This window comes from Chiloscyllium plagiosum, unplaced genomic scaffold (genome assembly GCF_037043375.1).
Source record: "Chiloscyllium plagiosum isolate Xiang-an unplaced genomic scaffold, Cpla_swu_hap1 HiC_scaffold_7, whole genome shotgun sequence".
NCBI classification, from domain to species: Eukaryota; Metazoa; Chordata; class Chondrichthyes; order Orectolobiformes; family Hemiscylliidae; genus Chiloscyllium; species Chiloscyllium plagiosum.
This window is the reverse complement of record NW_028270145.1, coordinates 114,824,163-114,837,775: the sequence shown is the minus strand read 5'-3', so window position 1 is coordinate 114,837,775 and position 13,613 is coordinate 114,824,163. Positions and strand designations below refer to the sequence as shown.

At 44.5% G+C, this 13,613-nt stretch overlaps 1 protein-coding gene across 1 annotated transcript in view; it reads right to left on the bottom strand.

Annotated features, from left to right (window-relative positions):
* LOC122551839 (ubiquitin carboxyl-terminal hydrolase 37) overlaps positions 1–13,613 on the bottom strand; it is a 64,540-nt gene that overhangs the window by 8,176 nt on the left and 42,751 nt on the right. The window contains exons 11-18 of the mRNA XM_087989407.1: positions 12,949–13,072; positions 10,433–10,638; positions 9,592–9,709; positions 6,103–6,182; positions 4,853–5,017; positions 3,493–3,555; positions 2,704–2,845; positions 595–862 (exon numbers count right to left, since the gene is read on the bottom strand). Of these exons, the coding sequence (XP_087845533.1) occupies positions 595–862; positions 2,704–2,845; positions 3,493–3,555; positions 4,853–5,017; positions 6,103–6,182; positions 9,592–9,709; positions 10,433–10,638; positions 12,949–13,072 (1,166 nt within the window). The remainder of the gene's footprint in view (positions 1–594; positions 863–2,703; positions 2,846–3,492; positions 3,556–4,852; positions 5,018–6,102; positions 6,183–9,591; positions 9,710–10,432; positions 10,639–12,948; positions 13,073–13,613) is intronic.

The window sequence follows — 13,613 nt, the reverse complement described above, 5'->3', positions numbered from 1 at the left end:
CGACCCTCCGAAGAGCAATCCACCCAGACCCACTACCCTACATTTACCCCTTAACTAACACTACAGGCAATTTAGCATGGCCAATTCATCTAACTTGCACATCTTTGGACTGTGGGAGGAAACCGGAGCACCCGGAGGAAACCCACGCAGACACGGGGAGAATGTGCAAACTCCACACAGTCAGATGCCTGAGGCGGGAATTGAACCCAGGTCTCTGGCGCTGTGAGGCAGCAATGCTAACCACTGTGCCACCCCCACCTGCCAGCACCCGGCCCATATCCCTCCAAACCCTTCCTATTCATATACCCATCCAAATGCCTCTAAAATGTTGCAATTGTACCAGCCTCCACCACTTCCTCTGGCAGCTCATTCCATACACATACCACCCTCTGCATGAAAAAGTTGCCCCTTAGGTCTCTCTTACATCTTTCCCCTCTCACCCTAAACCTATGCCCTCTAGTTCTGGACTCCCCAACCCCAGGGAAAAGACTTTGCCTATTTATCCTGTCCAAGCCCCTCATAATTTTGTAAACCTCTATGGTCACCCCTCAGCCTCCTCTATGACCTTGTGCCCTGCTCCACCTTCCTACTTACCCATCTCCACAGGGGCCCTGGGCCCATCTGGTTCTGGCGATTCATGTTGTTCCAGCAATTCCTGAGCCTCGTCATCGCCAAAACCAGTGTCAGGGCTGCTGCTCGGTTTCTCTTGCTCCTCCGCCTTGCCAAACGAGAAGCGGGTTTCCCGCTTACTGATCTCCAGCACGGCTGCCAGCAGCTCGTCTTCACTCATGCTGTCAAACGAGGAGTCCAGTGCAGAGGCTGAGGCAGGGCGACTTGACTCCCGCTTGCTCGCTTTCAGTGCCTGGGAGGAGAGGGGGAGAAGTGGGGGGGGGGATACAGGAGAGTGAGAGCACGGAGGGAAGTGGGGGGTGCAGAATGAGATAGAGGAAAAAGAGGGAACGATGAATCAATGTGGTGCAGGATATAATGGCATCCTGGTCCAGTAATTACCTCAATCACAGAACTTGTATTTCTACAGTAGCTCAAATAGAACAGAGAACATTACATCGCAGTACAGGCCCTTCAGCCCTTGATATTGCATCTGTGAAACCAACCTGAAGTCCATCTAACCCACACTATTCCATTTTCATCCATATGTTTATCCAATGACCATTTAAATGCCCTTAAAGATGGCGAGTCTCCTACTGTGGCAGGCAGGGTGTTCCATGCCCCTAATCGTTAATGTAAAGATTATTCCACAATGCTTCACTGGAGTATCAGTACAGATGATCAGTACACACTGACAAAAATTCATTTATTGTTTCACAGGATGTGGACACTGCTAACCTGACCAGGAATGATCACCTGTCCCTAACTGTCCTGGAGACTGAGGTGGTATGCTGCCACCTTAGACCACCACTGTCCCTACTGTGTAGGTACACTTGTTATTGGGGAGCAAATAGCAGGATTTTGAAACTGGCAGCATTACAGTTACTGACTGCACCTCACTATCACCTTATAGGTCAGCACTGACCAGGAACTGAACTGAACCAGTGGCTAAAAAAAAAGTCAGAGGCTGGGAATTCTGTGACAACTAACTCACTTCTTGACTGCCCAAATCCTGATCATTATCTACAAGGAACAAGTCAGGAGTTTTAAACAATACTCTTCGTATCTCTGGAAGACAGCAACTCCCACAATACTCAAGCAGCTTCCAGGACAAAACAGTCTGTCGGATTAACATTCCACCCATCACCTTTAATGTATAATGGTTACAGAGTGTATCAACTACAAGACGCGCTCCAGAAAATCACCGAGGTTCCTTAGTCAGCACCTTCCAAACTGGCAGCCTTATACTGAACCTGTCCTTCCAGGAGGTAATGTCCTATAGAGAAGGAAACTGCCATTCTTACCTGGTGTGGCTTACATGTGATTCCAGACAGTGATGTTGTTAATTCTTAACTACCCTCTGGACAATAAATGCTGGCTTAGCCAGGGGATGCCCATATCTTGGGAATGAACAAGGGCTCTATAGTGAGATGAATTAGTGATTCCGCATGGGCCTTGTAGGGATTATCATATAAATTAAAACCAGTATTACATTTTCCAATTAGAAGTACAAAAATAGTTAGGAAAAACTCCTTCCTTGCTTGTTCAGTAATTTTCCAAAGCAGAAAATGCTGGTAACAAACACCATCAGCAGACAGGAAGTACAGACTGGCATTTCAGGAGCGGACCCTTGGTGCGGCTTGATGGGAATACTGAATTAATGCACTGGTAGAGGAGTTGGTGGCACTGCTCAGCTGTTGGTACTCACACCGAAGTCATGAGTCATAAGGTCCACTTCATGACTGCAATGAAAACTCCCATCGCTGTGGTGAGGGAGCTGGGGGAAGCTCTTCTGTTGACAGTGCCATCTTTAGGATGAGACATTGAGCCAAGGCTTTAACAGCAGTTACAATCCATTGTAAGTGCAGGGCTGTTCTCCTGGTTTGAGTAACATGCCTTCCAAACAATTCATTTTGAGGTAACTAATGTTTCATAGATTACAACAGTGACCACAATTCAAAAGTACTGCTTTGTTTATACAGCACTTTGGGATGACTTGAGGTTTTGAAAAGAGCAGTTATGAATGGGAATTCTTTTTTGCCCAGGGACAGAGAGGTAGGTTATGTGATATCCTCAGCTTTCAGCCAGACTTACCAGCTGCATTTCCTCCTCCTCTTGCTGTACCTCACGCTGGACCTGCTCATTCAGCTGCCTGCTGACCACCATTGCCCGCTTCACCTGCTCCTCCTCACTGTCAGAGTCCAGGATTACGACTGCAGACCTGAAGCAGTACTTCCTGTGGGTGAACACTTGGAAATGAGGCAGCCAAAAGCAATCAGTTGCAACATAAGGAGGCAGGAACCCACCTTGTGCCTGTTCACCAACAACTCAAACACTCACTGCTCAAAGTGGATGCCTTTTCCTACCATCCTACAAGGCTGAACTCTGACTGGGTCATGGCTGTGCCAATTAATAATCTCCAGCCAGAAAATGTTCCAGTGCCTGTAAGCAGCTTACCAGTATGGAGGCTGGGTCAAAAATCAAGCTTGCTGCAGGAGGGGGTGAGAACACAAACCCCAGTTGGAGTTTCCTCTCTGACCTAAGGAAGCATCAAGCATTACTTATAAACATCAGGGGAAAGTTTCAATCTCTGCTGAAACTCATTGCCCTCACAATATCCAAATAATTTTGGTTTTTTGCCTACACCTGCATCCTCTCAAAACCTGTGCTGACTACCTCTGTCAGAACTCAACTGTTCCACTCAGCATCCACCCTAAATCTGGGGTGTCCCCTGCATCTTATCCCCATCCTTTTCACCTATTTCCTCCAGGTTCTATGCTCCACATCTCATTTGCTCTACTTGTTCCTACTGGGTTTCTCAATCTCCTGCACTCTACAAACTGTAGGATACAAAACACTTGAGACCAGACTGTGATTACTCACCTCCCCAGCGTGGACGCGGAAGTTGTTGAGTTCACGGACTGCGAAGTTTTGAGTGGTCGTGATCTGCAACATTCAAAACAGAGAGATGATATTACATCGGATCTAGGAGCAGGAGCAGGCTATCTGGTGTGTCAAGCCTGCTCTGCCATTCAATAAGATCATGGCTGATCTTTACATGGACTCAGTTCCACTTACCCGCCTGCCCACCATAACCCTGAATTCCTTTATTGTTCAAAAATCTATCTTTGTCTTAAAAACATTCAACCAGGTATGCTGCCATGTCAGAGACTGCACATCAGCCCAGGAAGCAAACTGCTACTTCCTTCCCAATAATCTGCAAGTGTTACTAAAACCTTGAAGCTGAATTATAGAGGACTCCCTACTTTTTCTGATAACAGTATCATGACACACCTTGGGAAATGTTACATGATTAAAGGCAACTTGCACTGCGGCTATTTAACTGGTGGAAAAATATAGTTGAAACCAATCCTGGCCACTGTCTGTAGAAACTTTGTTGAAGACTTGCTAATCCCAAATCTGAACCCACCACCTGAAATCAGGCAACAAACTAACCTACAGCACCTCTGCACAGGCTGTCAAACAGAAGTAGAATGAAGAGCAAAATGGTCAGGAAGGATACATTACTTTGTGCTGAGATGAACAGTGGTGACACATTGGCTGCTTTTAAGGAAGAAGAGCTTGCATTTCTACAAAGCCTTTCACTTGCTCAGATGGCCTAATGCACTTTGAAGTGTAATCACTGTTGTGATATGGGGGACAAAACAGCCAATCTGTACACAGCAAACTCCCATGCTATGAAAGAAGGGATATTCTCTCTATTGCCCTCTCCAGCATTTTATCCCTCAGCCAGAGTTACCAAGATTCATTAGTTATGCCTGTGACTACTTAACCTTTCTAACTCTGGGTGAGAAATAGATGCTGGGCAGCACAATAGAGAAAGACCTCTGGTCTTCTTTCATAGAGTCCACAGGGTCTCTCAGGTTCATCACAACACAGGCAAGCAAAGAGATGACGACTCAGCCAAGAACACAAGAACTTGAAGACTACACAGAACTGCTTTTCTGTACGACTGTGTGCCCACCTCACCAAAGAAATCAAAACCGTTCTGACACAGAATCAAACCCACTGAGCCTAGGTGAAGCAAGAAATTTAACTTTCTTTTGAGGATACAGATTATTAGTAACCTATTGGGTGCACTGGGGTCCTCCAAACTATTCCCAAACAACATTGCAGGATGTACAAGACATACCTGCACTATCAGCCTGGCTATTGAAACCATATCCCTACAGCAATGCACCTCATTCTTCACTGTAACAGTCCTCATTTTTCCCTCACTTACATTGCAGATTGCGTGTTCCAACCGAGAGAAAAGGGCTGCCTTGTGGTCTCTGTGCAGTGAGCCGCCAGGGTCAGGTACTTTGGAATGATCACCTGCTGACCAAGCTTGTTATTCACAGACAGCTGCACGTTAAAACTGTATCGTTTCAAGTGGAGTATGAGTACTCTGTAGGAAGAAGTCAGGCAGCCATTACAGCAAAGCACTTTCAGTAGTACACGTGAGCAGGAGTTTAACAACCTGACATCAAACTCACGCTCAGGGCAGTTCCAGCACACGATTAGATACAGAATAAAGCTCTACTCTTTAAATTAAAACTAATGCTCCCTCTATACTGTCCCCAAACAGTCCCAGGAGCCGCTACAGCATCAGACTGGATACAAAGCTCTCTATTCTTCTAAACTGAGAGTTTGTTTGTAATACAGATAAATGAATTGGTTGATAATCTACAGGCCTGACTATACATTTGCCGACAATATGAAAATTAATGGGAATTGTGGGTAGTAAGGGAGGCTGTGAAAGGATACAGCAAGATACAAGCCAGTTGGAAAGTTGGGAGAAGTGGCAGGCGGAGTTTAATGTGAGGTGATACATTTTGACTCTTAACTGTCTGCTGGGCAACTAGGGATGAGCAATAACTGCTGGTCTAGCCCGCAATACCCAAACCCTGCCAGTGAATTTACAAAAGCTTCACCTGTCAAGTTTTGACTCATTCACCTAATCTATTTTTAGGTTTTGGCTTTCCAAGTGTCTTGTAATTACTTCTTTATTGATCCTAACAAATTCCCATGACTGATATTAAACTAATTGGCCAATAGTTTCCTCCCCTCTTGAGCATTAGCATTTTCCAATCCACTGGAACCTGGCTCTTCAATCCAATAGTGTGTTCAGTACATTTTCCCCTAATGATGCTGATTGTTCTAGGTTCCTCCTTCTCTATAACTTCTGCATCACATTACTATTGATACACTGAAAACATTGATTATAAAATAATATACTGATTTAGAGATTCCACAATGAAGTTCCCAGCCTCATCCTCCAATGGACCAATCCTCACTTCAGCTACTGCTTCTGCTGCACTTCAGGTCTTTGCCTGGTAGGTGTACCTCACTCCGAACAGAGTAGAGATTGCTCCCAGATTTATCTGGTTTACCTGCTGAGATGGGAGCATTCATCTTTCATTTCTGTCCTTATTTCTGGAGACATGGTGCCCAAACAGAGATCAGAGCTCTGCCCCACACTCAGATACTGACCTGGGCAGCCTGCTGAACTTGTGGGTCACAATTGCACTTTTGCCATTACACTTTTCACAGGAATATTCAATTTCTTCGGCCTGAAGCAAAGGAGACAAAGCCATTAGCAACATCAAACTGACCAGCTCATAAATATACATTATACACACAAACTGAGAGCCATGTATAAATGGGTGGACTCCTCACATCAGCTGGTTATGTCTTGAAGCGGTGTAACTATTGTAATGTCGAACATATCAGCTCATTTTGAGCACAACAAGCTCCCACACAGTGAAATGATAATAACTACATAATTGTTTTTGGTGATGTTGGTTTAGGTATAAATATTGGTTGGCTCTCATTATTATTATCCCGGACCAGACTGAACTGACTGAGGACCAACAGCCTTTATTTTAAAGCAGAAAGAGTGAGAGATCTATGGGACTGGCTGCGAGGAAGTGAGGACTGCAGATGCTGGAGGTCAGAGTCAAAGAGTCTGGTGCTGGAAAAGCACAGCAGGTCAGGCAGCATCTAGGGAACAGAAGAGTCGACGATTTGAGCATAAGCTCTTCATCAGGATTCCAGATGAAGAAACATTGGTTGTCCTGCTCCTCGGATGCTGCCTAACCAGCTATGATTATCTAGCACCACACACTTCAACTGGCTGAGAGAGTAAGGTTACAAGATTTCATGATCTTAAAGAAACAGACTTTACTCAACAATGTTAGAACAGTAACACAATCAACAATACACGTACAACTTATTTCTAACACGCAACATTAACATGTGATGAATGAGCCACAGACTACAGTCAAGCAGCACACATCAATAATCAAATATGATCAAAGAAAATCCCACTGATTTCTCAGCAACTCCCCGCAGACGTTAATGACACAGCAAACCATCAACTCTCTTCAAACTTTACAAGGGATTATAGTCATTGCTTTTGTCAATTTCTCTCCATCATGAAGTGCCTCAATCCTCACTGCTCTTGCTCTGACCCTGGACTCAAACTTCACTCCAGTTACTCATTTGTAAGTGTAACACCAGCTCTTCACCCAAATAAATGCTGCAAATACAAAATAAAAACAAATTTCTGGAGAACCTCAGCAGATCTGGCAGCAATTGTGAAAGAAAGCAGAATTAACATTTTGACTCTGGGAAGACCCTTCTTTGTAACAGAAAGGGCTAGAAAATGGTGGTTTTAATGCTATTTGTGCAAATGGCACAAATGGTGAGTTTGTCCAGAGCAGAGGACAGTGGTGGTAAAGGAGGATCACAGATGTAAAACAGTTGTAAATGATAGGTGTGGAAATGAGAAAATGCGTGCAGTTTGCTAACAGCAAAACCACTAAGATATAAACAAAACATGCCCAGGAACCGTGGGCTTTGAAATCAAAATCGAAAACAGAGGACATGTTCTGATGTTGTTGAATTCAATGTTGAGTGCTAGAAGCTGTCAAATGCTGAAGTATAAAATGGAACCAATGAAGTTCAATGTAAGCTAGAGGGACAACATTTCATTTTCCACTTAAGTTCTATATAGCCTCTAGGACCCAGCACTAAGATCAACAACATCAGAGCTTGACCTCCATCTACCATTTTGGATTCCTTACTTAATCCAACCATAGCTTGTTGTCTTCACTCTTACCAGTGTAGCTCCTTTCTTCCTCTTCAGATTTATCATTTACGTTTATGATTTTATCTCTATCATTCCTTTACCCATTTTAATCTGGGCACCCTCAACATCTGTTCCACTCACTACTCTTTTTCGCCCTCTGTAAACAGCATAAGAACACAATTTCCTAGCCCCTTTTGGTTCTGAAGAGTCACGTCATTAACTGTGTTTCTCTCTCCATACAGATGCTACCAGTGCTGCTATGTTTCTGCAGTATTTTCTGTTTTGATTCCAGTTCTTCAGTGACAACCAGCTTCACTAAACCATTCTTGCCTCGAGGGACTGGGGGTGACCAAAGTTCTAAATGTGGTTGGTTACATTCAGCAACAACTACTCGAGAGCTTTACAACCCCCATTCTCTCAGCTGCACTGAAAGCTTCGTGCTCGTTGGTTTCTACCAAGCCTCTTATGGCTTCCCCCAACAAGACAGTGACCTTCTTACTTTCTCAGCTTCCCAGGACTCCTCAGGCACCAACACTTAGCTGCTTAGAACCTCCTCCTGAATTCTCTCTGAGCCACCCCAACTTCTCTGGACTTCACAGAGGCTCCTACATCAAATCTGTGCATTTCAGGTGCATTCCAGTAGCACAGCTAAAAACACGCCCGACACAGCGTCTGCTCGGTCTCCTTCTCAAACTCTGTCTATAACATTTGAACTCTTCAGTGATCTTTTGAAAATCTCACAACAAAACCTCTTCCATTTCGCTGAGTGGAACTGAATGCTGCCATCTAGCAACATTCCGTAAATGTTACTGGTTATAGATTGCTGGCTTACTCAATACAAAATACTGGCTCATGTAGAAGACTCCATCACACTAATCAGCAGCAAGAGATCTTTAAAACTAGCGAGTTTTGGGAAGATTTGTAGCTCAGGTTGAGGATCTGGATGTAGGTTTGCTCACTGAGCTGGAAGGTTCATTTTTCAGACGTTTCATCACCATACTAAGTAACATCTTCAGTGGGCCTCCAGACGAAGCACTGCTGGTGTTTCCTGCTTTCTAGTTTGGGAGTTCCTGGGGTTGGTGATGTCATTTCCTGTGGTGACATTATTTCATATGGTGATGTCATTTCCTGTTCTTTTTCTCAGGGAGTGGTAGATGGGGTCTAACTTGATGTGTTTGTTGATGGAGTTTCGGTTGGAATGCCATGCTTCTAGGAATTCACGTGCGTGTCTGTTTGGCTTGTCATAGGATGGATGTGTTGTCCTTCCTCATCTGTATGTAAGGATACTAGTGAGAGAGAGTCATGTTGTATTGTGGCTAGTGATGTTCATGTATCCTGGTGGCTAGTTTTCTGCCTGTTTGTAGTGTTTGTTACATTCCTTGCGTGGTATTTTGTAAATGACTTTAGTTTTGCTTGTCATCTGTATAGGATCTTTCAAGTTCATTAGCTGCTGTTTTACTATGTTGGTGGGTTTGAGGGCTACCGTGATGCCAAGGGGTCTCAGTAGTCCGACAGTCATTTTTGAGATGTCTTTGATGTAGGGGAGAGTGACTAGGGTTTCTGGACGAGTTTTGTCTGCTTGCTTGGGTTTGTTGCTGAGAAATCAGTGGACTGTGTTCATCTTTACAACTACTTGACAGACCAGACAGGTCTTGGTTTAACACCTCAATGGAATTTTGACTTTTGACAATGCAGCACTCCCCCAGCACTCCACTGGGAGTTCATCCTAGTTTATGCATTAAGGTGTCCGAAGTAGGATTTGAAAGAAATCCACCAAGCCACCGCCAACAACACCAGCCCTCCCCCAGCTCCTTTCTTCATTTTTTTGTTGTACGTGTGTCATGGCTCCCACACACAAAACTGCAGAAAGTAAAGGAAGAAACACATACCCTGAAGAAGAGATCGAGGGAGTCCTGGATAGACCTCGGTGGTAGAAGCTTCTTACGCCGAGGAAGATCAATGGAAAGGTCATTGAATTGTTCTCGTTTCGTAACACTTTCACAACACCTGCAAGGTGACCAGAATTCCACGTTACCCAAGTGAAACAAAACTGTGCTTTGCCGGCCCCTTTCAGAGGCTACAATACAAACACACTGGTCAAACTCGGAATAAATTACACCATAACTGCAGGTACAGAACAGTCCTGCACAGAGATACAGTCCTCAGAAACAAACCAACTTGCACACATCACTCAAGCTGTACAGGAATTAGTACAGATGTGGAGAAACACACTAAGATCCCTCTTGCTGCTCCCTCAGGAAACATGTGACCCAGTGGACATGCTTAAGTCACACTGCCCAGGTCCTTTTGTTTCACACTATTTTGGCTGCACTGATATTAGAGGGAGACCTTGTTGAGCATTGTACTGGATGTCACTGCCCTTTCTGCTGCCCTGAGGTAAGCGTGCTAGAACAAGATTGAAGGAAGTGTGGGCACTCTTCCTTCCTGTACAAATAGATGGCAAGACTATCACCAGAGTGAGACACACTTCCGTCGTTCTGCAGGTACAGAATGGCACAACACAGGAAGAGGCAGGCCTGGCTGATATTTCCTGTCCCTGTCTATGGGGCACTGAGGAAATCAGCTGACTCCACGTGGACTGATAATCTTTACCATTGTCGCTTGATTGAAAGAATTGTCAAATGCTGCAGAAAAGGCAGGTTTGCCACTTGGCACGAAGCAACCGCACACGGTTTACAGACCTGCCTGCCAGTCTCACCGCTGACGTACGTTTTACAACCGATGGTGTGCAGAACTTCGAACTCCACGTTGGAGACAATAGGGCAGGTGAAGACCCTAGCAGCAACGGCCTCATGACAACCCCGCGCAGCCGGAGAATCCTCGCCTGTCACCAGCTCATTCTTCCACGTCTTGTTTAACTTCTCCATGTCTTCCTTCAGTTGGTCCAGGCACTGGCTCAGGAACTCATGGGCATCCTTGTTTGTGGTGAAAGAGAGAAAAGGAGAAATTGAAAGAGAGATGTATTGTTTTGATTGCTTTCCACTTCAGTTCAGTACTAAAGACTCACTAACCCATCTACATATAGAACACAGCTCCCTCTTGTGGCAAATAAGCAAGATTGGAAGATCCCTCTGATCCAACATGTTCAATGGCAGAGTTTTACTTACTCAACTTTTAAGGAAGAGAAAACACCAGCAGCTCGTGAATGTGCAGTTCAGGAATCTCTGATCTGAGGCTCATCCTCCCCACATGTACCTCACAACCACTTACTCTACTTCATCATTCTTCCTCCACCGTTTCAACTTCTCATCTCACTTTAGCTTTTTTAGTACATTTGTGAACAAAAGAAAGAAAAATTAAAATTACAGCACAGGAACAGGCCGTTTGGCCCTCCAAGCCTGTGCCGATCCAGATCCTCTACCTAATCCTGTCACCTATTTTCTAAGGATCTGTATCCCTCTGTTCCCTGCCCATTCATGTATCTGTCTAGATACATCTTAAATTACGCTATCATGCCCACCTGTACCTGGCAACACATCCAGACACCCACCACCCTCAGTGTAAAGAACTTTCCACGCATATCTCCCATAAACTTTTCCCCTCTCACCTTGAACTCGTGACCCCTAATAATTGAGACCTCCACTTTGGAGAAGAGATTTCTTGCTATCCACCCTGTCTTATCTCATGATTTTGTAGACCTCAATCAGATTCCCCCCCTCCCACCAACCTCTATCTTCTTAATGAAAATAATCCTAATCTACTCAACCTCTCTTTGTAGCTAGCACCCTCCATACCAGGCAACATCTTGGTGAACCTCCTCTGCACCTCTCCAAAGCATCCACAACCTTTTGGTAATGTGGCAACCAGAACTGTACACAGTATTCTAAACATGGCCAAACCAAAGTCCTATCCAACTGTACCATGACCTGAAAACTCTTGCACTAAATACACAATCCGATGAAGGAAAGCATGCCGTATGCCTTCTTGACCACGCTATCAACCTGTGTTGCCACCTTCAGGGAACAATGGACCTGAGCACCCAGAGCTCTCTGTACATCAATTTTCCCCAGGGCTTTTCCATTTACTGTATAGTTTGCTCTTGAATTGGATCTTCTAAAATGCATCACCTCGCACTTGTCCGGATTGAACTCATCTGCCATTTCTCTGCCCAACTCTCCAGTCTATATATATTCTACTGTATTCTCTGACCGTCCCCTTCACTATCTGCTGCTCCACCAATCTTAGTGTCATCTGCAAACTTGCTAATCAGACCATCTATACCTTCCTCCAGATCATTTATGTGTATCTCAATCAACACAGATCCCTATGGAACATCACTGTCACAGTCCTCCATTTTGAGAAACTCCCTTCCACTATTACTCTCTGTATCCTGTTGCCCAGCCAGTTCTTTATCTATCTGGCTAGTACACCCTGAACCCCATGCAACCTCACTTTCTCCATCAGCCTACCAAGGGGTAACTTATCAGACGCATTGTGGGAAAGGATCAAGGTCCATCTTCAAAGTCTAGGGCTGTCACTTGAACGCAGTGGCAACAGCACTGAAGTCTTTCAGACGAAGTGTTAAACTGAGGCATTGTTTACCCCCTCAGGAGGGTGTATAAGATCCCAGGTCATTGTTTTGAAGGGAATTTCACCCTGGCCCATTAGCTAACATTTATTCTTCAACAAACATCACCTTTAAACAAAATTATCTCATTGCTGTTTGGGAGAGCTTGCCATGCATAAATTGGCCTCTCAGATTCCTAGATTATGATTCAGTACCAGTAGTCACTGTTGTAAAGGGCTTTAGAATTTTTTGGAGTTGTGAAAGGTATGATATAAATGAAGATTTGGTCTTTTATTACCATCTTGCCAGTGTTAATACGTTGATGAGTAATCACCACAATCTATCTTTTATTAATGATCTTACAACAGCCATGAAGACCTCCAGTCTAGAAGAGTTTTAGTAACAAGGTCCAAACTCACCACCTCCTTCCAAGCACAGTTCATCATGTCCCCGTTCGGTCTGAATGCATACGCTCATCACAAAATGATTTTCCAACCTCTTACCCTGTTCTTAGTAAATTATTTTTCCCTGATGAACTACTTTCCTTTATCTGACAATCCAAATTTACTGTCACACAAGTTTTACCTTACTTCAATCTTTGCCACTCCTCTATTGAATCCCCATGCCTCCTCCCACCTCGGGTATCAATGGTGAAAAGCAGAGTTGCAGCTTTAAAAGTCACTGCCTACCCATCAGCCCCAACAGTTAAGACCCTTACGTTCTGTACATATCCAGAGAATCTTTCAGCAGTGGTAGAGATGGCATTCTTCACCCTCTTCAGCAGCTCTTTCTTCACCTCTGGGCTGCAATTATCCTTTTTGATCAGAAGATGGGCAAATCGCCTGCAAGTAGTCAACACAAGAGGATGAGAAGGAACCCTTCCCCATCTCCACATGGTTCCCCAAAGAACAAGATAAACAAGAAAGTCCCTCTCAGAGGGACATAAAAATCAAGGCCAATGGCTCTGCAATCTCCTCCCTTGCTTCCCAGAGAATCCTAGGATAAATGCCATCAGGCCCAGGGGACTTATCTATTTTCACCTTTTCCAGGATTTCCAACACCTCTTCTCTACATATCTCAAAGCCATCCATTCTACTTATTTGTGACTCAGTATTCACATCGACGACAATGCCCTGTTCCTGAGTAAATACTGAAGAAAAGTATTCATTCAGTGTCTCCCCAATCTCTTCCGCCTCCACACGCAACTTCCCACTACTATCCTTGACTGGACCTATTCCTACCCTAGGTCATTCTTTTATTCCTAACATACCTATAGAAAGCCTTAGGGTTTTCCCTAATCCTACCGACTAAGGACCTTTCATGTCCCCTCCTTGCTGCTCTTAGCGCTCTCTTCAGGTCCTTCCTGGCTACCCTATAACTCTC